This window comes from Ovis aries, chromosome 1 (genome assembly GCF_016772045.2).
Source record: "Ovis aries strain OAR_USU_Benz2616 breed Rambouillet chromosome 1, ARS-UI_Ramb_v3.0, whole genome shotgun sequence".
Taxonomy (NCBI): Eukaryota; Metazoa; Chordata; class Mammalia; order Artiodactyla; family Bovidae; genus Ovis; species Ovis aries.
In genome coordinates, this window is record NC_056054.1 from 70,714,942 (window position 1) to 70,739,002 (window position 24,061).

A 24,061-nucleotide genomic window follows, 5' to 3' on the forward strand; every position below is an offset into this window, starting at 1 on the left:
ATAAAAAGGCTCAAATCACATTTTCAATGTAGAATATCTTATGAGCTTTAAAATATATTTATTGAGCTCAGTTTTACTTGTTTTTCCCCCTAAGGCTTGGCTCTCTGAAGTTGAAGGCAAAACAGGTGGAAGAGGAGACAGAAGACATAGCAGTGACATAAATCATCTTGTAACACAGGGACGAGAAAGGTTATTTTTGCATTTTATTTGTATTTTTGGTCCCCCTACCCCCAGACTTTTCTCTTTTGTCCTAAATTTTGGACAATTCCCTTTTTTCCTAATTTGATAAGTTTGGCTTTTAATAACTTAGTCTTTGAACCTAAATAATTTTCTGTTCTTTACATTAGCTACAGGTGAATTATGAGATGTTATTTTGCTACTCATTTCTTGTTTGTAACGCATCTAAACACAGAGGTAGAAACTTGGAAAATTCTGGGAGTTGTAGTCTGGAGGCATGGCCTCCTCAGACCTAGGAAGATTGCCTGAAAGTTTAGATGGAGTTGGGTAGCTTATACCAAAGAAAAATTTAACTGTCAAATTACTCAAAGTTTTATAAAGAAAAAAGTGCATATTGCTAGATTGGATCAGAGCTTCCAAAAGACATTTTATCAAGTTTCCATGTTTTCAGATCATTTGTGACATTTTCTCCCTTTGAATAATATTTCCACCCCTCCTTGTAATAAAATTGAACAAATTTGGACTCAGAGAAGAATTTGAGAGATCTAGTATCAATAATTGGTTTATATCTAATTACATTGTAATTTGAGCAAATTGAGTTTTTAAAAAATTTTTTATTGGCTTATAGTTGATTTATGGTATTTGTTTCAGATGTACAACAAAGTGATTCAGTTATATGTATATTCATTTTTAAATTCTTTTCTCATATAGGTTATCACAGAATATTGAGTAGAGTTCCCTATGCAATACGGCAGATCCTTGTTGGTTATCTATCTTATACATAGTGGTGTTGTGTGTGTGTTAATCCTAAGATCCTGATTTATCCTTCCCCTTCACATTTAGCAAATTCATTTTCAGTGCTGAGTCTCAGTTTCCTAAAATACAAAATAAAGATGAAAATACCTGTCATTCAGGGTTATTAGTAATGAATGAAATAATGTACACAAAGCACCTAACAGTAAGATACCAGGTAGCAGGATGTTAATTCCTCTTCCTCTTCCTCTCCATTATCACTTTTTGAAAGAGTACATTTCCTTAAGAGATAGTCACAACATGAGTTTTTGTTATTAAATGATAGGATACTGAAAGGGGAACTCCTCGGGTTGGTAGGTGCCCAATATGCTACTGGAGATCAGTGGAGAAATAACTCCAGAAAGAATGAAGGGATGGAGCCAAAGCAAAAACAATACCCAGTTGTGGATGTGGCTGGTGATAGAAGCCAGGTCCGATGCTGTAAAGAGCAATATTGCATAGGAACCTGGAATGTCAGGGCCATGAATCAAGGCAAATTGGAAGTGATCAAACAGGAGATGGCAAGAGTGAATGTTGACATTCTAGGAATCAGTGAACTATAATGGACTGGAATGGGTGAATTTAACTTAGATGACCATTATATCTGCTACTGTGGGCAGGAATCCCTTAGAAGAAGTGGAGTAGCCATCATGGTCAACAAAAGAGTCCGAAATGCAGTATTTGGTTGCAACCTCAAAAACGACAGAATGATCTCTGTTCATTTCCAAGGCAAACCATTCAATATCACAGTAACCCAAGCCTATGCCCCAACGAGTAGCGCTGAAGAAGCTGAAGTTGAATGGTTCTGTGAAGACCTACAAGACCTTTTAGAACTAACACCCAAAAAAGATGTCCTTTTCATTATAGGGGACTGGAATGCAAAAGTAGGAAGTCAAGAAACACCTGGAGTAACAGGCAAATTTGGCCTAGGAGTACGGAATGAAGCAGGGTAAAGGCTAATAGAGTTTTCCCAAGAGAATGCACTCGTCCTAGCAAATACCCTCTTCCAACAACACAAGAGAAGACTACACATGGACATCACCAGATGGTCGACACCGAAATCAGATTGATTATATTCGTTGCAGCGAAAGATGGAGAAGCTCTATACAGTCAGCAAAAACAAGACTGGGAGCCTACTGTGGCTCAGATCATCAACTCCTTATTGCCAAATTCAGACTGAAATTGAAGAAAGTGGGGAAAACCACTAGGCCATTCAGGTATGATTTAAAGCAAATCCCTTATGATTATACAGTAGAAGTGATAGATAGAGTGCCTGATGAACTATGGAATGAGGTTCGTGACATTGTACAGGAGACAGGGATCAAGACCATCCCCATGGAAAAGAAATGCAAAAAAGCAAAATGGCTGTCTGAGGAGGCCTTACAAATAGCTCTGAAAAGAACAGAAGAGAAAAGGAAAGATACAAGCATCTGAATGCAGAGTTCCAAAGAATAGCAAGGAGAGATAAGAAAGCCTTCCTCAGTGATCAATGCAAAAAATAGAGGAAAAGAACAGAATGGGAAAGACTACAGATCTCTTCAAGAAAATTAGAGATACCAAGGGAACATTTCATGCAAAGATGGGCTCGATAAAGGACAGAAATGGTATGGACCTAACAGAAGCAGAAGATATTAAGAAGAGGTGGCAAGAATACACAGAAGAACTGTACCAAAAAGATCTTTATGACCAAGATAATCACAATGGTGTGATCACTCACCTAGAGCCAGACATCCTGGAATGTGAAGTCAGGTGGGCCTTAGAAAGCATCACTATGAACAAAGCTAGTGGAGGAGATGGAATTCCAGTGGAGGTATTTCAAATCCTGAAAGATTTAACTTACATGCAGAGTACATCATGAGAAAGGCTCGGCTGGAAGAAGCACAAGCTGGAATCAAGACTGCCGGGAGAAATATCAGTAACATCAGATATGCAGATGACACCACCCTTATGGCAGAAAGTGAAGAAGAACTAAAGAGCCTCTTGATGAAAGTGAAAGAGGAGAGTGAAAAAGTTGGCTTAAAGCCCAACATTCAGAAAACTAAGGTCATGGCATCTGGTCCCATCACTTCATGGGAAATAGATGGGGAAATAGTGGAAACAGTGTCAGACTTTATTCTTCGGGGCTCCAGAATCCCTGCAGATGGTGACTGCAGCCATGAAATTAAAAGATGCTTACTCCTTGGAAGGAAAGTTATAACCAACCTAGATAGCATATTGAAAAGCAGAGATATTACTTTGGCAACAAAGGTCCGTCTAGTCAAGGCTATGGTTTTTCCAGTGGTCATGTATGGATGTGAGAGTTGGACTGTGAAGAAAGCTGAGTGCTGAAGAATTGATGCTTTTGAACTGTGGTGTTGGAGGAGACTCTTGAGAGTCCCTTGGACTGCAAGGAGATCCAACTAGTCGATCCTAAAGGAGACCACTCCTGGCTGTTCATTGGAAGGACTGATGCTGAAGCTGAAACTCCAGTACTTTGGCCACCTCATGTGAAGAGTTGACTCATTTGAAAAGACCCCGATGCTAGGAAAGATTGAAGGCAAGAGGAGAAGGGGATGACAGAGGATGAGATGGTTGGATGGCATCACCAACTCGATGGATGTAAGTTTGAATGAACTCTGGGAGTTGGTGATGGACAGGGAGGCCTTGTGTGCTGTGATTCATGGGGTCGCAAAGAGTCGGACACGGCTGAGTGACTGAACTGAGATTAAAATAATCTAATCTCTCTGGTTTGTGTTACTAAGAATTTAGCTTCCAGACATACTGAAAATACTGCAAAATCTAATCAGGCAAATTTTACCATTATTAAAATCTCATTCAGTCGTCTGATAATTTGGCAAAATTAACATTTTTCTCTTTTGAAGTAAAAATTTACCAACAAATTGTCTTTGGCTTACCTGCTCTTTTGGATTTTCTTAGTTACTAACTTTCCTGTTAATGTGATTGATTGGAAATCAATTTTCCTAGGAGTCTTTTGATTTTCAGTGACAGGATGAATCCTCTACCCATACTGACTTAAACAGAAAAGGAATTGTGTTGACTGACTTTAGGGAGAGCTTGATCTAGGAACTCAGATGATATCTTCAGTTTTCCATTTCCACCTTGCAGTTCTGCCCTCAACTGTATTAACTTCATTTTAAGGCTCTGTATCAGTTCAGTTCAGTCACTCAGTCGTGTCTGACTTGTTGCAACCCATGAACCGCACCACGCCAGGCCTCCCTGTCCGTCACGAACTCCCAGAGTTTACCCAAACCCATGTCCATTGAGTTACTGATGCCATCCAACCATCTCATCCTCTGATGTCCCCTTCTCCTGCCTTCAATCTTTCCCAGCATCAGGGTCTTTTCAAATGAGTCAACTCTTCGCATCAAGTGGCCAAAGTATTAGAGTTTCAGCTTCAACATCAGTCCTTCCAATGAACACCCAGGACTGATCTCCTTTAGGATGGACTGGTTGGATCTCCTTGCAGTGCAAGGAACTCTCAAGAGTCTTCTCCAACACCACAGTTCAGAAGCATCAGTTCTTGGTGCTCAGCTTTCTTTATAGTCCAACTTTCTCATCTGTACATGACTACTGGAAAAGCCATAGCCATGACTAAATGAACCTTTGTTGACAAAGTAATGTCTCTGCTTTTTAATATGCTGTCTAGGTTGGTCATAACTTTCCTTCCAGGAGTAAGCATCTTTTAATTTCATGGCTGCAATCACCATCTGCAGTGATTTTGGAGCCAAAAAAAAATGAAGTCAGCCACTGTTTCCCCATCTATTTGCCATGAAGTGATGGGACCAGATGCCATGATCTTAGTTTTCTGAATGTTGGGCTTTAAACCAACTTTTTCACTCTCTTCTTTCACTTTCATCAAGAGGCTCTTTAGTTCTTCTTCACTTTCTGCCATAAGGGTGATATCATCTACATATCTGACGTTATTGATATTTCTACCAGCAGTCTTGATTCCAGCTTGTGCTTCTTCCAGCCCAGTGTTTCTCATGATTCACTCTACATATAAGTTAAATAAGCAGGGTCACAATATATAGCCTTGACGTACTCCTTTTCCTATTTGGAATCAGTCTGTTGTTGCATGTCCAGTTCTTGTTGCTTCCTGACCTGCATACAGGTTTCTCAAGAGGCAGGTCAGGTGGTCTGGTATGCCCATCTCTTTCAGAATTTTCCATAGTTTATTGTGATCACACAGTCAAAGGCTTTGGCATAGTCAATAAGGCCGTAATAGTTATTTTTCTGGAACTCCCTTGCTTTTTTTTTATGATCCAGCAGATGCTGGCAATTTGATCTCTGGTTCCTCTGCCTTTTCTAAATCCAGCTTGAACATTTGAAAGTTCACGGTTCACATACTGCTGAAGGCTGGCGTGGAGAATTTTGAGCGTTACTTTACTAGCGTGTGAAATGAGCACAGTTGTGCAGTAGTTGGAGCATTCTTTGGCATTGCCTTTCTTGGGATTGGAATGAAAACTGACCTTTTCCAGTTTTGTGACCACTGCTGAGTTTTCCAAATTTGCTGACATATTGAGTGCAGCACGTTCACAGCATTATCTTTTATGATTTGAAATAGCTCAACTGGAATTCCATCCCCTCCACTAGCTTTGTCCATAGTGATGCTTTCTAAAGCCCACTTGACTTTACATTCCAGGATGCCTGGCTGTAGGTGAGTGATCAAACCATTGTGATTATCTGGCTTGTGAAGATCATTTTTGTACAGTCTCTATATGGTGATCTTCTAAATCTGTACGCTCCTGCTTCTCCAGGTTCGGGTCCAGTGAAAAAGGAAGGGATTTTCTCTTTCAGTAATCCCAAACAAGAGTCTGTTACACTTTACTGAGTTACATGCCTACCTGTGGGCTATACACTCTGGTCATGCAAGTTCTCTGCTAAGATAGATCTTCTTGAGCCAGGGCAGAGCAACTCTACCTGAAGCCTGTGAACTGAACATAGGTCTGGGTGGGTCCTCTAAGAAATTTTAGTTTTCTTGCAAAAACGGTGGATGAATCCCTCCATCCCTCTTGAATCTGGGGTGATAAAAACCAACTATTCATGACATTTTTCCATTTTATCTCTGGACCCAGTGATAATGAGACATATTTACTAAGTACATGTTATGTGCCTAGAACATTATTATCTCTACTTTTTTTAATTTCAGAAAATCCAACAAAGAAGCATTTTGAATTAGAAGCCATGCACACACACAGACACACACATTTCAAAATTTAAGAAAATAAAGGCTTAATTGGGAACTGTATCATTGATTTTTGATTCTCTGAATTGATCTTGTGGAGATCAGTTTGTAGATGATATAAAAAGTTCCCATCTTTGTGATACTTGATGAGACATAATTTTGTTTTATAGTCCTGAGGGAAGTTACACCGATGATGCAAACCAGGAAGTTCGTGGACCGCCCCAACAGCATGGCCACCACAGTGAGTTTGATGATGAGTTTGAAGATGATGATCCCTTGCCTGCTATTGGACACTGCAAAGCTATCTACCCTTTTGATGGTATGATTTTCTTAATGCATTATATTTGATAAAATTGTTTCCTTAAAGTCTACATGTGTACTGAGTCCCTGTCCGTATAGCTAAATACAATCACTAGAAAATTATCCAGGCTTGTTAGTGTGAATATTAACTACATTACAAATACAGAGATGTTCCTTCTATACATGGCATTGAAAGAAAATTGCCTATGTTACCAGTATGCTAATAAAGATTATTGTTTAATTATCAACTTTGGGTGATAACAGAATTTCCCAAAGAGACCTTACTAATGTACTCATCAGAGCTGAAGCTGCTTGAGCATATAGCTCAACCCAGAAGGTGGAAGGCTGGTAGATAACACTTCATGCTCTTCCTTGTAAGTTGCTATCATTGAGTGGCTGGTATAAGGCAAATGGCACAGCTGACTGCCGCTACCATATCCTGAGTCTGTCGGCCATATTTTCAAGTGTGGGAAGGAGAAAATGTACCTTCTGTATGTGCCTTCCTTCTCCTGTGATAGTTGGAGAACAAACTGTGAGGGAAGGAAGGTGTGGTCCTGTCACACATTTTTAATTACCCTTTTCTTTCTTGGACTTTGAAAAATGGTTTCCTTCATTTCACCAAGAAGTAGGTAACACCTTCACAAAGAAGTTGATATAAAATGCTGTACGGTTTAAGGTCCTTCCCTACCTGTCTATGGTTTTGGTTTTTTAATTGAGTAATTTTCAGTTATTCCTCACTCTGAGAAAATTGTGTTAAGTAAGATCTTGTTGTAATGTAGAGAGGAAGGGAAGAATTTAGCAAATGTTAAATAAAGATTCATTTGTGAAAACTGTTACTGTTAAGCAGCTTGGGAATGGCTAAGGGATTGGGAAGAAAGAGAGGCCTGAGGCTGATGAGTTTTGAAGGAGATTTGTGCTTTATAACTATGATCATTCTGCTTCTACAATTATATTCTTCCCTTATTTCTTCCAACCCTTTCACTGTCTTGTTACTCTTTTCTTGATCTAAACTTCATGAATTTTCTAGATAGCACTGCCACTCAAATTTGAGGAAAGAGTTAGAGTAGTGAAATAAAACCCTGTCAAATCATACAATATTGTTGTAGCTTAGATATTTCATCTTTCATGGTGCTGCTGTTAATGCCAGCCTCACAGGGTTATTCTGCGGTTCAAACGAGATAAGTCTATGAAAGTGTTGGGCAAACTACAAAGCATCATGGAGGCGTTGGTAATGAGAGTCAGTGTGCTCATAGTTCTATTATATTGAAATCTAGCAGGGTTTCACATTGTTTTGTATTTGTAACTTTTATTCAAAATTGTTGTTACGCTTAAATTATGGTTGTGCTATGAAAACTCTCATTTAGGACATAATGAAGGCACTCTGGCAATGAAAGAAGGCGAAGTTCTGTACATTATTGAGGAGGACAAGGGTGATGGATGGACAAGAGCTCGGAGACAGAACGGTGAAGAAGGCTACGTTCCCACATCATACATAGATGTAACTCTAGAGAAAAACAGTAAAGGTGCAGTAACTTACATCTAAACTAATTGGCAACTTTGTAACACATATGACATAGGAATGATAACAAAATGCAAACACAGTCAATGGGTGGGAAAACATAAGAAAGCTTAAAGGGCATCCAAGATTTATTGTTCACTATGTGAGCTGAGCGTAGGCTCGATCTTAGAGATGTGAACATTACCACAAGAAGCTGTTCTTGTGACGCTTTACCATTTGAGTGATGTTGGTGTGAAGCTTAATTGATGCCTTTTGCTCTATGTTCTGCTTAAGTCTGTGTTAAGGACTTGTGCTTTTCTGCCGTATAAATCATAGAATTTGATCTACTGGGCAGGAATCCATAGATAGAAAGCTCCCTACCCTGTTACACTTTGCTTCAGGAAACAGTGATGGTAGTGAACTCAAGTGAAACTGCACTGAAATGCTTGCTGATGCCCAGAAGAGTGGTTTGGTATAGGAGTTTGAAATTGTAGCTCCAGTTTCTAGGAAAAAGTAATAATAATCCGCTAATGGATAAAATACGAATGTAATCATTTTTGGTTTTGTCCCTGTTCTTAATTTCGGTTTCCTAAAGGAAGAAAACAGGCATGCAGCACATAATCTATTTTGTAGTAGGCTAATTGAGAGATGCAGAATAAATGGGCCTGGTCTTGCTCTTAAGTGAACAAAACGGCTTTCTTTTGAGACCCAAGGATATTTTCAGGTTTTCTAGTAATTTTCAGTAATGTACAAGCTTTCTTCTGAATTAATGCTTGTATTTTTCATCTTGAAATGTCTTTTGAGAAATGTCACTTTAGTGATACTGCATTTAGCAGTTATACATAGGAAGTGAAGTGAAGTCGCTCAGTCATGTCCGACTCTTTGCGACCCCATGGACTGTAGCCTACCAGGCTCCATCCGTGGGATTTTCCAGGCAAGCATACTGGAGTGGGTTGCCATTTCCTTCTCCAGGGGATCTTCCTGACCCAGGGACTGAACCCGGGTCTCCCACATTGCAGGCAGATGCTTTACCCTCTGAGCCACCAGGGAATCCCATACATAGGAAAGTGTATTCTAAATAAACTAAGATAGATGAAATCTTGCATGGTGGGGAAGTACTGGCAAATTTTGCCTGAAAGAAAAAATGACTTTTTTTCACTAACTGGGTTGGAGGAATATATCTGTACTGTCATCAAGGGCATTTCCTCATTTTAACTGAATTGTCAGTTATTAGGATAGTTTTCCAACTAATTTTAATAAGCATTTGTGGGAAGCACTGTACAGTCAAGATAGGCAGTGCTAGTTGTCTAGGGAAGTAAAGTGAAGAAGCAGTTGAGAGTGGTCTTTAATTTTGCTCACGTTCCAGCATTTTTTGGTGTTTTTAATAGCTGACTATAAAATGATTTTAGAGACATTTGGGATGGACGCTTTAAACTGGACATCCCTTTTGGTCTTACCAAAGGTCTTCAGTAATTGTTCTTTTCTTTTTCCTCCTGGACTGCAGGTTCCTGAAGAGGGTTTCTGAGGAAATGGGCAAGATGTTGAAGGAGGTTACATGCAGCTGCTTTTGGGGGGGGAGGTGTTAGAATTGTCAGGCTCAGAGAGAGTGAGAGAAGCAAGTTGCATGAGTGCATGCAGACATGATTATTTTTTACTAACTTCATTAGCATTTCCATGTGTTGTTTTAAAAAATCATTGTAATACCAACCCTTAAATTTGTCATTTATAGTTATTCATATAAAGGAAAAAAAGCCAACAGTGGCTAACCTTTTTTTCCATCTGTTTTACTGATGTTCAAATTAAAAAGAATGCAGAGCTCTTATTAAATTTGACTGTCCTAACAGGACTATCCGTCCGAGCTCTGTTTTAATTGGCTTTTAGACCCGTTGTCTGTCAGAATCCTTGCCATTTGTCAGTGTCTGCCTGCGCCACCTCTGTGCTTGCTTAACATCCTGTTGCATGTCTAGAGTGATCGGGTTTAGATTTTTAGGCATGTCTTTATAATCCCTTGTTCTTGTCAAAGCCTTTGTTTTGTTTTACATTTGTAGTGCAAATCACTGTCAAACATCTCCAGCACTAATGTTTCCATCCTAGTATTTGTGTACGCTGCTATAATGTCCCCACTACAGAACATTCCAGTTTTGGCATTATGAAGAAGTAGTTTGTGAACCTGCAGTATTTATGATCAGAAAAAGAAAACATCTCTGCTCTAGCCTACAGCCCAGTTGAAAGAACTCTTTGAAACATGATCGATCTTCAGCCCCTCAGTCTGGGAAGAATCTATAGTCAGCAATGAAATCCTGGCATAATAAACACAGAAGATACTCATCGCCTCAAGACAAAGGACTGTTGTCAGAAGTCAGCTGCTTCCATTCAAATGCTGCCTTAAACTAGAGTGCCTAAATCTGTTGATTGCCAACTCTACCACTACAGTATCCCACAAAGGGCTTCATGTGTCAGCTCAGTGTGACCTCCTTTAACTTGGCAGTGCTGCTGCAGCTGCTGTACAACCTCCACTGGGGGCTTTTAGAGCTCTGCCACATTCGATGGTGCATCTTCAAATTTACACATCAAACTAGAGACATGTCCGAGTCCATTTTACTTTACTCAGTGTTTTCAATGAGAAGTTTTATGGACCTTTCCCCTCATTGTCTTTTGATTTGGGGTTACCGTGTTCTCATTTGATTATTACAGTGATAGTCTGTTTCCAAGTGATGATTTTATTTGAACTGGATAAAATATAGTGAAACTTTGTAATGATCTATGTGCACTTTTACTTGTAAAATGGGAGTTTCTGTATGTTTATACTTGTATATATAATTGTCATCAGTGCCCCTATTGCTCATGTTGTCCTGCCTTGCATTTGTGATTCTGTTAATGACTTGTATCTTAACTGATTTCTTGGTGGCATTTAATAGGGAGGTGGGTGGGGGAGGGGGGAATATTTGTAACATGGAAGATTGATTAATTTGATTCTTTACTGTTTTGAGGGAGGAAAGAAAATGTGAAATGGTCTATGTATTGTTGGATTTCAAGCAATATTTTAGAAGCTGTGTGACTGCTTTAATTTTCCCCAGTGTTATTTGAATTGTACTACCAGTTATATTAATACTAAAGCTGGATGACAGTTGTGTGAAAGTGGATGCCATTGTAAGATCAAGTATGCCCCTATCACACAGCTGACATACAGTGTATTACCTTTAAGGCTAGTAAACTATGAAGTTTTAGATTTTAAATCTTGTTACAGGGTTATTTATATAATGTGACATTATTCAGTACTGACAGACTACATAAAGTAGTTTTAAAATCCAGTGCTATTTTTATTTTCAAGGTTAGCAATGAAGAGGAAATGTGATCTGGCTGTGTTTGTCTTCTGTGCAAAGCCTGAAGTGCTTGTGTTTTTTTGGCTAATAGCCACAGAGGGCAAAGTTTAAGGCTTTCTTGTGAGGACTAACTGTTCTTTTCAAGCTACTGTTTGTTTTTCTTAAAGCAGGATTTGCTTCCGTAGGAGGCAAATTCCTTCATGTGGAATAGTGCAACCTGTATATGGATTATTACAATAAGGAAGACATTTGTACTTGCACAGTTTAAATCATTCTTAAATTTGAACATGTGAATTGTCCAAAAGAAATCTTTAATTTTTCAGTAATTTTTACTCTTTCTGTGCACATGTTGATTTCTTAATGTAAATGCTTTGTTTAAGATAGTGTTCTCTGTTGAGAATATTTTCATGGAATAAAATAATCTTTTCATGGTCCATTAAGGTGTATAGAATTATCTCTTATTATCGCTATGTGAATTAAAGCGATGTATTGGTTTTGTTATTGAATGTGCTATGCTCCAGGTAATACAACGTAGATGGCTACATTCCATAAATGGCAGCAAGTTTTGCAAAGCAGTTTTGAAAGTTATATTCTAGTTTTAGTTTCTCTCAGGCTTTCCTAAAGAAAAAATAAGTTAACTTTCTTTACAGTGAATAATAATTTGCATTTTTTAATCTTAGTTTTACAGTAGCTGTGTTAGACTTTTCCTTTTACACCAGCTTATCCCCTGCAACCATAAGAACTGTCCCTATACTACATAGCTTGTTCGAGTCTCAGGCTGGTCAGCATTTCCCATGCTTCTGCTCTCCTAATCAGTCAGAGCGAGTGCCTCTGTCTTCATGGCATCTCAAAACATGGAAGCAGAATGTTGGCCACGGTTGGTATCACATCCATGATTTTAGGACGTCTTAATTTCAGAAGATGAGCCTTTTTAAAAGGACAAATACAGATCTATGATTAGTAAGTTCTAGAAACTATAAAAAGGAATGAAACTCAGAGTTGATCCTGAACAATGAGGGGCTGTAATTGTTGAGATGAAAATTTAGAGATCCATGCCAAGCTTGTAAGCAGGGACATACACAAAACAAAACATCAGGATAACAACGCCTATCAGAATACTCAACAATGAAAAGGACTTTTACTATCTGAACCGAAATCAAGGAAGTCATATCTTACTTGGTAGGGAAAGATAACACCCTTAAAGCAGTATTAAGGAAAGAGTAAAAGGATCTCCAGACTTAATGTAAAGGTTAGATTTTCTTTGTGAAGAACGTATTAGTGCAAGTGAAAAAAATATATATATTAAAAAAAAACCCACCAAAACTACTTCAATGAGCTCATATACCTGGGATCAAATATTGGGTTGGCTAAAAGCTTGGTTTGTTTTTTCCCATAAGATGGCTCTAGCAGTGCTTAGTTTTAACAATTTTGTTAGATTGTATTGTAACACCTGTCATATCAGCATGCATTCGAAAAAAGAAAATTGGTGAATTTTTGTGTAGCCATTTTCATATTGAAGATGGAAGGAAAAAAAGCAACAATTTAGGCATATTATGTTTGTTATTTCAAGAAAGGTAAAAAATACAAAAAAATGCAGTTTATAGAGAAGGTGCTGTAATTGATCAAATGTGTCAGGAGTGGTTTGTGAAGTTTTGTGCGGGAGATTTCTCTCTGGACAAAGTTTCATGGTCTGTTGGAACAGTTGAAGTTGATAGCAATCAAATCAAGAACATTATACCACACGGGAGATAGCCAACATACTCAAATCAAGTGTTGAAAATCACTTGCACCAGCATGGTTATGTTCATCTCTTTGATGTTTGGGTTCCACATAAATTAAGTGAAAAAAACCTTCCTGATCATGTTTCTGCCTGTGATTCTCTACTTAAACATAATGAAAATGTTTTAAAAATAGTGATGGGCAATGAAAAGTGGATACTGTACAATAATGTGGAATGGAAGAGATAACAGGGCAAGCAAAATGAACCACCACCAACCACACCAAAGGGTGGTCTTCTCCCAAGAAAGTGATGTGTGTATGGTGGAGTTGGAAAGGAGTCCTCTATTATGAGCTCCTTCTGGAAAACCAGACAATTCCAACAAGTCCTGTTCCCATTTAGACCAACTGAAAGCAATCACTCAAAATGTCCAGAATTACTCAAGAGAAAACCCATAATCTTTGATCAGGAGAATGTAAGACTTCATGTTTCTTTAATGACCAGGCAAAAACTGTTAACAGCTTGGCTGGAAAGTTCTGATTGATTCACCTTATTTACCAGACATCGTGACTTCCAATATCCTGTTTTTCTGTCTGTACAAAATTCTCTTAATGGAAAAAATGAAAAAAATTCCTCGGAAGACTGTAAAAAGCACCTGGAACAGTTCTTTGCTCAAAAAGATAAAGTTTTGGGAAAATGGAATTATGAGGTTGCCTGAAAAATGGCAGAAGGTAGTGGAACAAAATGGTGACTACGTTGTTCAATAAAGTTCTTGGTGAAAATGAAAAAAATGTGTTTTTTGTTTTTTTTTTTTTTTACTTAAAAACCAAAGGAACTTTTCAGCTAATCCAATATATTCCTGGGTATAATCACTGTCTGTAATCAAAGAAACTGTATAGACAATGTAAGAGATGCCAAAAGGTGGGGGATGAGAAAATATAAATTAAAACATTTTTTTAATTGATTTAAATGTGTTAATTTCTGCTGTACAGCAAAGTGATTCAGTTATACAGACATATATATATTTGTATGTTCTATGTACACAACACACAGTCTTTTAAAAATTCTTTGCCATTATGGTGTGTCACATGACATTGAATATAGTAGGACCTTGTTGTTTGTCCATTCTCCATTTACAAGTTTGCATCTGCTGATCCCAGACTCCCACTCCATCCCTCCCACCTCCTGCAGCAACCGCAAGTCTGTTCTCTAAGCTCTTAAGTCTGTTTCTATTATGTAGATAATTTCATTTGTGTCATATTTTAGATTTAACATAAAAGTGATATCACATGGTATTTGTCTTTCTGACTTAACTTGATAATGATGACAATCTCTAGGTCCATCCATGTTCCTGCAGATGGTATTGTTTCATTCTTTTTTTACGGCTGAGTATTATTCTATTTGTGTATATATGCTATATCTTTATTCCTCTGTTGATGACTATTTAGGTTGCTTCCATGTCTTATTGTGAACAGTGCTGCTATGGACATTGGGGTGGATATATATCTTTTTGAATAATAGTTTTGTGTAGATATGTGCTCAGCTAGATCAAATGGCAACTCTAATTTTTTGAGGAACTGCCATACCGTTCTCCATAGTGGCTGCACCAGTTTATGTTCCCACCAACAATGTAGGAGGGTTCCCTTTTCTCTCTACCCCTGCAGCATTTGTTGTTTGTAGATTAAAAATATATATACATATGACCATTCTGACAGGTATGAGGTGGTACTTCACTGTAGTTTTGATTTGCATTTAACAATTAGTTATGTTGAGCATTTTTTCATGTGCCGGTTGCCCATCTGAATGTCTTTGGAGAAGTGTCTAGGTCTTCTGCCCATTAAGAAATACAAATTTTGATGAGTAAATTCTGTTAACTTTGACAACTCTTAAAAGTACTGGATAATTTTTGTCAGCATTTAAGAGAAAATATAATGGGCACCTGACCTGGGTCCTAAGAATAAGTCACATTTCAGTAGCCTCATTTCTTCCTTTAGATATAAATGGGAAATTCTACAGACATTAATTGTCCTGATTTCAGCACTATCTCAGTAATTAACAAGATTTCATACTCATTTTTATAAGATTGTAATGGCATTATTGTAGAGAATGGGAGCTTGCAATGAGCTGATTTGGTAAACCCAAAATGTCAATCCTGAGGAGATAAATATCATTGTAAAATAAACATAAATCTGTAAACTCAAGAAACAGAAAATTACCGTTTCCATCTTCTTTGAAGATAACTACCATCCTGAGTTTTGTGTGTTTTTTTCTTCATTTTACCACATGGGTGGTTTTTTTTTTTTTTTTTTTTTCCTTTTCTAAACCTGATGAGCTTTCCATGTTTTTGAGCGCTGTAAAGATGGTGTCATACTCTGTTATGAGCAGGGCGCATATGTAGCCAGTGCACACTGAAATAGCTGCAGTTAATGCTGTAGAAGTAATTTCCTTACTGGTTGGTAAAAAAATAATTCTGAAAAGTAGTAAAACTTGTTAATCTTGTAAGTTTCACTGCATGTGGTTTATTTCAGAAACCCCATGACACTCTGTGATGCATTTCTGGCTTGAGCACTGGAGACAAAGTTGAAGGTCTTAGTATAGATACATGCTATTTCAGGTGTTGGGGAATCTTCTTGGTTTCATAAGCCCCTTGAGTGGGAGAGGACCCTGGACAGCTAAGCTGAGGAGACCTCCTCTGTTCATCCTTCAAAGAAATGCGTCATCCTGCTCAAGGGGAGGAGACATAACGAAGATCTGGTAGCAGCTGGGGAGACTGGAAGGGAGTGTGGGTAGACACTGGTGTTTGGGGGGCATAGCCTCTTGTGGTGCAGAAATGGCCCTTTAGATTTTTTTTTTTTTTTAGTTGTTTTACTTGGCATCTTATGCTGTAGTGGAGGGTAGCCTGCCTTGGTCATTAAAGAGGGATGAGGAAAGGGAAGCTACCAACCTCCATTTCATAACCCAGAAGAATATGGTAAGTGACAGCACAACCGCTCCCTTGGTTCATCTCAGACAAACATGAAGTACAAGTTCCCAGTTCTGGCAGCCAGAATCATCAGTCCCCACTCAACTTGCTCCCTCTCCCTCATCTTTTGTGCTGTCTTTCTTCTAACTGGGTGCTCCTGCCACTGGCTCTTGGCATACAGCCTGCATCCAAATGGTAGTGTTCTAACCAGTGAGGTGAGATGGGGATCAGCTGTGTGTCTGTCTCTGGGTGCCAAATAGCACATTAGTAAATTAATAACTAGCAACTGGAAGGGGAAGTCATTGGAAGAGTTTCCAGCCCTGTGTTAAATCTTGGAGGCATTATTTAGTTGGTGGTAGTCAAGTCAACAGTTATACCAACCCAATTTAATTATTTTATGACAATTATTAATTGAATGATTTATACCACTTTCATTGCTTGATAAACTTATGGGATTAGTTGATTTGCACGTTGATTTGTACATTCATTAGTTCATACGTGATTTATATATTAACATCTCACTTGTTCAGTATTTTGAATATTGCATAGTATCTTCTATTTATTTACTTATTTGGCTTTGCTGGTTCTTCATTGCTATGTGGGCATTTTTCTAGTGGCAGAGAGGGGTCTGCTCTTCATTGAAGTGCATGGGCTTCTCATTGTGGTGGTTTCTCTTGTTGTGGAGCAGAGGCTCTAGGGCACATGGGCTTTAGTAATTGTGGCACCTGGGCTCAGTAGTTGCAGTTACTGGGCTCTAGAGTGCAGGCTCAGTAGTTGTGGCCCATGGACTTAGTTGCTCCATGGTATGTGGGATCTTTCCAGACCAGGGATTGAACCCATGTCTCCTGCATTGGTAGGTGAATTCTTTAGCACTGAGTCACCAGGGAAGCCCCTGCATGGTATGTTCTGAGAGTTGCTTTTTCCACTTAATAGATTTATCCATATTTATGCATAGTTCATTTTACTGTGTATAGTATTCCATTATATAAATATACAGAATTTATCTGTTCTCTTGTTGATGGATATTTGGTCTATTTACTGAATTTTGCTGGAATAAACAGTGTTCTTATGTACATCCATGTGCATGTTTACTAATATAAGTCTCTAAGATCTATGGTTAGTAATGGAATTGCTAAGTTATGGGTTATATTTATCTTTAATTTAAAAAGGTAATGCCACATTTTCTCCTTGAAATGATTGTAACATTTTTACAGACCTACAAGTTAATGTATAGGGGTTATTTATTCTCCATATCCTCACCAGCAATTTAAGTTTTTTTTTTTTTAACAGTCCAATGGATGTAAAAAAGCATTTTATTATAGTCTTGCTTTTTCTTGATTATTGATAATGTTGACCATCATATCATATTTACCATTGTGTTTCCTCTTCTGTGAAAAGCCTCTATATCTTTTGCCCGTTTTTTCCTTAAGTTGGTATCTGTATTTCTTCATGGGTGTTCTGACCAGGGTTGCAATCATCTCAAGGTTTTGACTCAGACTGGACTGGAGAGCCACTTCCAAGATCATTCACATGATCCTTGCCATGTGGACCTCTTCTTAGGGATGTTCATCACTGTGTGTGGCATCTTGCTTTCTTTAGTGAGTGATCCAAAGGATGGAATCGGCAATCTTTTATAGCCTAATCTCAGATGTGAATACCATTTCTTGGTGATGCAAACCAGTCCTGGTATATGTGGGAGGGGACAACACAAGGGTGTGAACACCAGGTGGCAGGGAAGGTCTGGGGCCATCCTGGAGGTTACCTGCCATACTTTGTTATTTTTACATGCTGCTGATATCTTTCAGTTTTTTCAGTCTATCTAGGATTATCTTTTGATGAATAGAAGTTCATTTTAATGTAGATCAATGAATCTTTCATATTTAATGCTTTCCTATCTAGTTTTAAGAAATTCTTCATTAATTCAAAGTAAAAAGGATATTCTCTAGTGTTTTCTTCTAAAAGTGTTATGGTTTTGCTTTTCACATGTGGGATCTTAATTCATCTAGATTTTATTTTAGCATATGAGGTAAGGAATCATCTTCTCTACCTTTCATTTGCTTCACCATTTGTTCAAGAATTATTTATTTAAAGAATCATCCTTTCCCCCACTGAGTGGCAATGTTATGCTCCTGTCATATATTAAATTTTTAATGACAGTTTTTTGATTACTCTAATTTAACTCATTATTGACCAGGGGAGTTTTGCAGAAATGAATGCCTATGGCTGGTGATTTTTATTTTGGCCCAGCCAATAATTAATTATTTCACTAACACTTTGCAGGTTATTACATGCAATAGTTACACCTGTAAAGTCGAATTTTCATGAAATGTTTGCAATCCACTCTTCTGCAGAAGCAAAGGAACATTCTCCAGCACCGTGAGTTTCATTTTCACTTTTTGTATCCAGATCAGTCACTGAAGTTTTTTTGTCTTTGTTGGTCTAATAACTCAACATTGTCTGAATCAGAACTATATTCTGAAGAACTGTCATTTGTGACACTAGTATATATGTTGCTCAGCCAGTCTGAGAAAGTATCTGTATCTGCATACGATTCACTGAAAAGTTTTTCTTCACTCAAAATTTCACTGTGTCCTTTTTGAAAATTTGTACATTTATAATATACATAGGGTTGCAACAAAAACCTGAGTGCAGAATGTAGATGGTCATGATAGTCACAGGTTGTCTAATGAACCTGGATCATTTTAAGCTCTAACAGCTTCACATGGCGATGTTGATTGTGCATGCATGCCAAGTCGCTCAGTCATGTCCCAACTGTTTGTGACTCTCTGGGCTGTAGCTTGCCAGGCTTCTCTGTCCATGGGATTCTCCAGGCAAGAGTATTGGAGTGAGTTGCCATTTCCTCTTCCAGGGGATCTTCCTGACCCAGGGATCAAACCCGTGTCTCATGTCTCCTGTGTAGGCGGGTGGCTTCTTTATCACTAGTGCCATCTGGGAAGCCCTGATGTTAACAGTATCACTTTCTAAAAACATATTAATATTGTCTCCAGTCAGCAGTGTATTTTAATCATGAACTTTTATATTTGGTAGATCAGATACCCTCCTCCATCTGTCTTATTTTCCTAACCATTGATGGTCTTGACTTCCTAGCCATTACAGGTTTAGAAAAGCTTAATCAAGCTAGCTTGAAAGGTCCTATTGAATTTTGAGTGGGGTTGCATTGAATTTACAGATTGTATTAAGAACTAATTATCTCTAATACTGAATATTCTAGTTGATGAGCATGGTTCCTTCATTTACTTCTTTTATAGAATAACATTAAAAAATTTCTTCACCAAGTTCTGATACTTCAGTTCGGTCGCTCAGTCGTGTCTCTTTGTGACCCCATAGACTGCAGCATGCCAGGCCTCCCTGTCCATCACCAGCTCCCGGAGTTTATTCAAATTCATGTCCATTGAGTCGGTGATGCCATCCAGCCATCTCATCCTCTGTCATCCCCTTCTCCTCCCACCTTTGATCTTTCCCAGCATCAGGGTCTTTTCCAGTGAGTCAGCTTTTCACATCAAGTGGCCAAAGTACTGGAGCTTCAGCTTTAGCATCAGTCCTTCCAATGAATATTCAGGACTGATTTCCTTTAGGATGGACTAGTTGGATCTCCTTGCAGTCCAAGGGACTCTCAAGAGTCTTCTCCAACACCATAATTCAAAAGCATCAATTCCTTGTCACTCAGCTTTCTTTATGGTCCAGCTCTCACATGACTACTGGAAAAACCATAGCTTTGATTAGATGGACATTTGTTGGCAAAGTAATGTCTCTGCTTTTTAATATGCTGTCTAGGTTGTTCATAACTTTTCTTCCAAGGAGCAAGTGTCTCTTAATTTCATGGCTTCAGTCACCATCTGCAGTGATTTTGGAGCCCCCCAAAATAAAGCCTGTCACTGTTTCCACTGTGTCCCCATCTATTTGCCATGAAGTGATGGGACCAGATGCCATGATGTTAGTTTTCTGAATGTTAAATTTTAAGTCAACTTTTTCACTCTCCTCGTTCACTTTCATCAAGAGGCTGTTTAGTTCTTTGCTTTCTGCCATAAGGGTGGTGTCATCTGCATATCTGAGGTTATTGATATTTCTCCAGGCAATCTTGATTCCAGCTTGTGCTTCATCCAGCCCAGCATTTCTCATGATGTACTCTGCATAGAAGTTAAATAAGCAGGGTGACAAATATTCCTAAGCAATGCTTAACATGTTATGATAAAATATTCAGAAAATGTATAAAACATAAATGTACAGCTTAAGTTATTAGAAAGTCAGTAACTTTTAAGTCAGGCAAAAAAGCATTACCAGCACCTCAGTAACCCACCACATTCTTCTCACAGATTATACCCTGTTCTTTCTAATTATCCCGACCTTTTTAGAAAATAAATTTTCAATTTCTATGTATTTTTATGCTTTATGTCTCTTGTAAATATATAGAGTGATTTTGTTGTAAATTTAGTCAATTGCTTCTGACTTTTGTTCAGTCTGTTTACATTTATAATGACTATTGATAAGTTCAGACTTACTTCTGCTGTCTTTGTGCCTGCTGTTCATCTTTTTTATGTCTCTTTAAATATATTTTTGGTTTGTTGTTCAGTTGCTAAATCGTGTCTGACTCTTTGCAACCCTGTGAATTACAGCAGTCCAGGCTTCGCTTCACTATCTCCCAGAGTTTGCTCAAACGCATCCATTGAGTCAGTAATGCCATCCAACCATCTCATCCTCAGTCTTTCCCAGGATCAGGGTCTTTTCCACTGAATCAGCTTTTCACGTCAGGTGGCCAAAGTATTGAAGCTTCACCTTGAGCATCAGTCTTCCAATGAATATTCAGGGTTGATTTTCTTTAGGATTGACTGGTTTGATCTCCTTGCTGTCTAAGGGACTCAAGAGTCTTCTCCAGCACCACAAACTGAAAGCATCAGTTCTTCAGCACTCAGCCTTCTTTTATGATCCATCTCTCACATCCTCACATGACTACTTGAAAAACCGTAGCTTTGACTATACGGACCTTTGTTGGCAAAGTGATGTCTCTGCTTTTTAACACACTGTTTAGGTTTGTCATAGCTTTTTTTCAGGGAGCAGGCATCTTAATTTCGTGGCTTCGGTCACTGCAGTGATTTTGGAGCCCAAGAAAATAAAATCTGTCACTGTTACCACTTTTCCCCTCTTTGCCATGAAGTGATGGGACTGGATGCTATGATCTTAGTTTTTTGAATGTTGAGTTTTAAGCCAGCTTTTTCACTCTTCTCTTTCACCTTCATCCAGAGGTTCTTTATTCCTCTTCACCTTCTTCCATTAAAGTGATTCATTTGCACATCCCAGTTGTTTATATTTCTCCCAGCAATCTTGTTGGTATTCTCCATTTTTTTTTCCTCTATTAGTTCGAAACTTGGACCATAATTTCTGTTCTTGTAGTATTTACCCTTGATACTTTGCATACTCACTTAAAACTTAAAGCTAATTAGTATCTAAGAGTAATACTTTATCACAACTCTAGTAACTAATCACCCCACTCCTGGTTTGTGCTACTGTTTTAATTGACTTTTTTTAACCCCACGTAGTAGACACTATTTTTAGTGTTTGTCTTAATATACCTATAAGCTTAGCAGTTTCTCTGCTCACTCTTCTGGATGAATTCCTTCCTCCCTATCTTTCTTTCCTTATTGAGCTCTTATGAGATGCATTGGGTCATTCTATTACAAATTGTTCAGGTCTTTTAATCCAGTATTCTTGCCTAGAAAACCCCATGGACGGAGAATCCTGGTAGGCTGCAGTCCCTGGGGTCGTGAAGAGTTGGACATGACTGAGCAATTTAACTTTCACTCTTAATCTCTCCTATATCTCTGCTGTATTCTGGCCATGGCCTTCTGATGTTTTTCAATTCATTAAAGCTTCAGTAGGATCTAGTAGTAGTGTGAAGTGTGGTCAGTCATGTCCAGCTCTTTGCAACCCCATGACTGTTCTTGTAATCCTGGAAATAATACTGGAGTGGGTTACCATTTCCTACTCAAAGGCGATCTTCCTGACTAAGGGATTGAACCTGCATCTCTTGTGTCTCCTGCTTTAGCAGGCGGATTCTTTACCACTGTGCCACCTGGGAAGCCAGTTGGATCTAATCTTCTATTTATTATTAGCATCCAGTGAGTTTTGAGTTTCATTATTATACATTTCTAAAGGGTCTACCTAGTTTCTCTTAAAAATCTGATCCTTTTAAAAATACTCATTTCCTGTTTGAGTTCATGTTTTCTTTATACAAATCCATATATGAATGCTTTGCATTCAAAATGGGGTAATTCCAGTATCTGAAGTTGTTGGGATTCTAAATCTTTTCCCCCAGCATTTTATTTTTCATGACACTGTTTCTGTTTGTGTTATTTATAGTGTGTGTGTGTGTGTCTGTCTGTCTGTGTGTGCGTGCGTGCGTGCGTGTGTGTGTGTGTGTGTGTGTGTGTGATAGTTGCTTCCCTGCGGAGACTCAGGTTTGATTCCTGAGTTGGAAGATCCCCTGGCAGAGGGCATGGCAGCCCACTCCAGTATTCTTGCCTGGAGAATCCCATGGACAGAGTCTGGTGGACTATGGTCCATGGGATTGCGTAGAGTTGGACACAACTGAGTGATTAACACTTTCACTTGCAGTTGCAAATCCTCACCAAAGACCATTATCATTACAATTATTTTTCTTCTTGTAAATGTTCCCTGGTAACCTCTCTTTTCCGGCAAATTATTTCTTTTCCAGCCTGCTAACAGGGATCCTTTTAAGGATTCCTACTAAATGGAGGCATTTCATATTCAGCTCCCTTAAGATACTGTCTTTCATTTGTTGAGTTGATGTCAGTATTTGCCTTTTTAGGGCTACCCAGGGTTTTTAACTTCCTTTTACAGAGTTTATTTAAATTTGCTGTTCCTTTTGATGAGTGAGGTGGGGAGTAGAAGATTGTTTCTTAGGGATTCCCTTTTCATTCTGTCAAACTTGAAGTGAAAGTGAAAATTGGTCAGTTGTGTCAGACTCTTTGTGACCCCATGGTCTGTAGTCCATGGAATTCTCCTGGCCAGAATAATGGAGTGGGTAGCCTTTCCCTTCTCCAGGAGATCTTCCCAGCCCAGGGATTGAACCTGGGTCTCCCACATTGCAGGCAGATTCTTTACCAGCTGAGCCACAAGGGAAGCTTAACAGTGCATTAAAAGGTATGTTTATGAAAATCTAGTTAGAGGGATTTCTAAGAGCATCTGAACCCCTATACCACCAGAAGTAGAAGTGTGCTTTGGTGTTTTCAGGAAGAAGAAAATGATGGCTTTTAAAAACTGGAAGGGCTTCATGATTCTAGGCCGCATTAATGAGAATACAGAGTCCAGGATTTGAAACTAATATTTCCATTTTATTAAACAGACCACATGAGAGCCTTGTACTTAGTTCTGGTGGGCATATTTAAGATGACCAGTAATAGTGATGGTTAAATTATAGTGTAACCTCTGGAACCAATGATTTTTTTCAAAGGCCACCCTGGAGAAATTTTCACAACTTATTGGAGAAAAGTGGGATGTAAAACTATTTTGTGTGACCCCCATATTATTTAGAAGACAGGAAGAAAAAGCAGATCGGTAAGTGACATTTGGTGGCAGGGTGATAGAAGTTTATTAGTGATACTTTAAAGACTTGTATTCAGATTCTACAATAGAAAAAAATTGAGACAGATAACTGTTAAACTAGAAAGTATCCCCTTTGGGAAGTCAAAAAACCTAGAAAACTCATACTTCTCAGCTAGAGGAAAAGTATATGTGAAATAATGTCAGGAAGCACACTAGCATCTGGTGCTCACTTCATACCAGCCACTGTGCTGCACATGGGCCTTGAGGGTTAACTTGACCAAAGTCCAGCTGCTAGCAAGCACCAGAGCTTTTGTTGTAACTTAGGTATTCTGGTGTTAGCTCCACCTATATCACTATTTTACCCTGTCCCCTAAGCCAGATACCTTAAATTTTCTGTACCTCTCTCTTGATTTTGGTTTACTATCAGGATGTGGTGGCAAGGGAACAGGGTGCCCCAAGAAGGTAGGAGGTAGAATTATTGTACTACAATGAATTGTTTGTTTAGTATTGAAGAGACTGGATACAG

At 38.5% G+C, this 24,061-nt stretch overlaps 1 protein-coding gene across 3 annotated transcripts in view; it reads left to right on the top strand.

Moving 5' to 3' along the window:
- The window catches only part of FNBP1L (formin binding protein 1 like), a 113,462-nt gene extending 101,751 nt beyond the window's left edge, over positions 1-11,711 (top strand). For 2 of the 3 annotated variants that reach the window (XM_012176510.4, XM_012176492.4), the window contains 3 exons: positions 95-189; positions 6,325-6,473; positions 7,819-11,711. In XM_012176510.4, the coding sequence (XP_012031900.1) occupies positions 95-189; positions 6,325-6,473; positions 7,819-7,997 (423 nt within the window). In that variant the 3' untranslated portion in view covers positions 7,998-11,711. The remainder of the gene's footprint in view (positions 1-94; positions 190-6,324; positions 6,474-7,818) is intronic. The other variant, XM_004002206.5, reaches the window with a different exon arrangement.
- Positions 11,712-24,061: the final 12,350 nt, after the last annotated feature.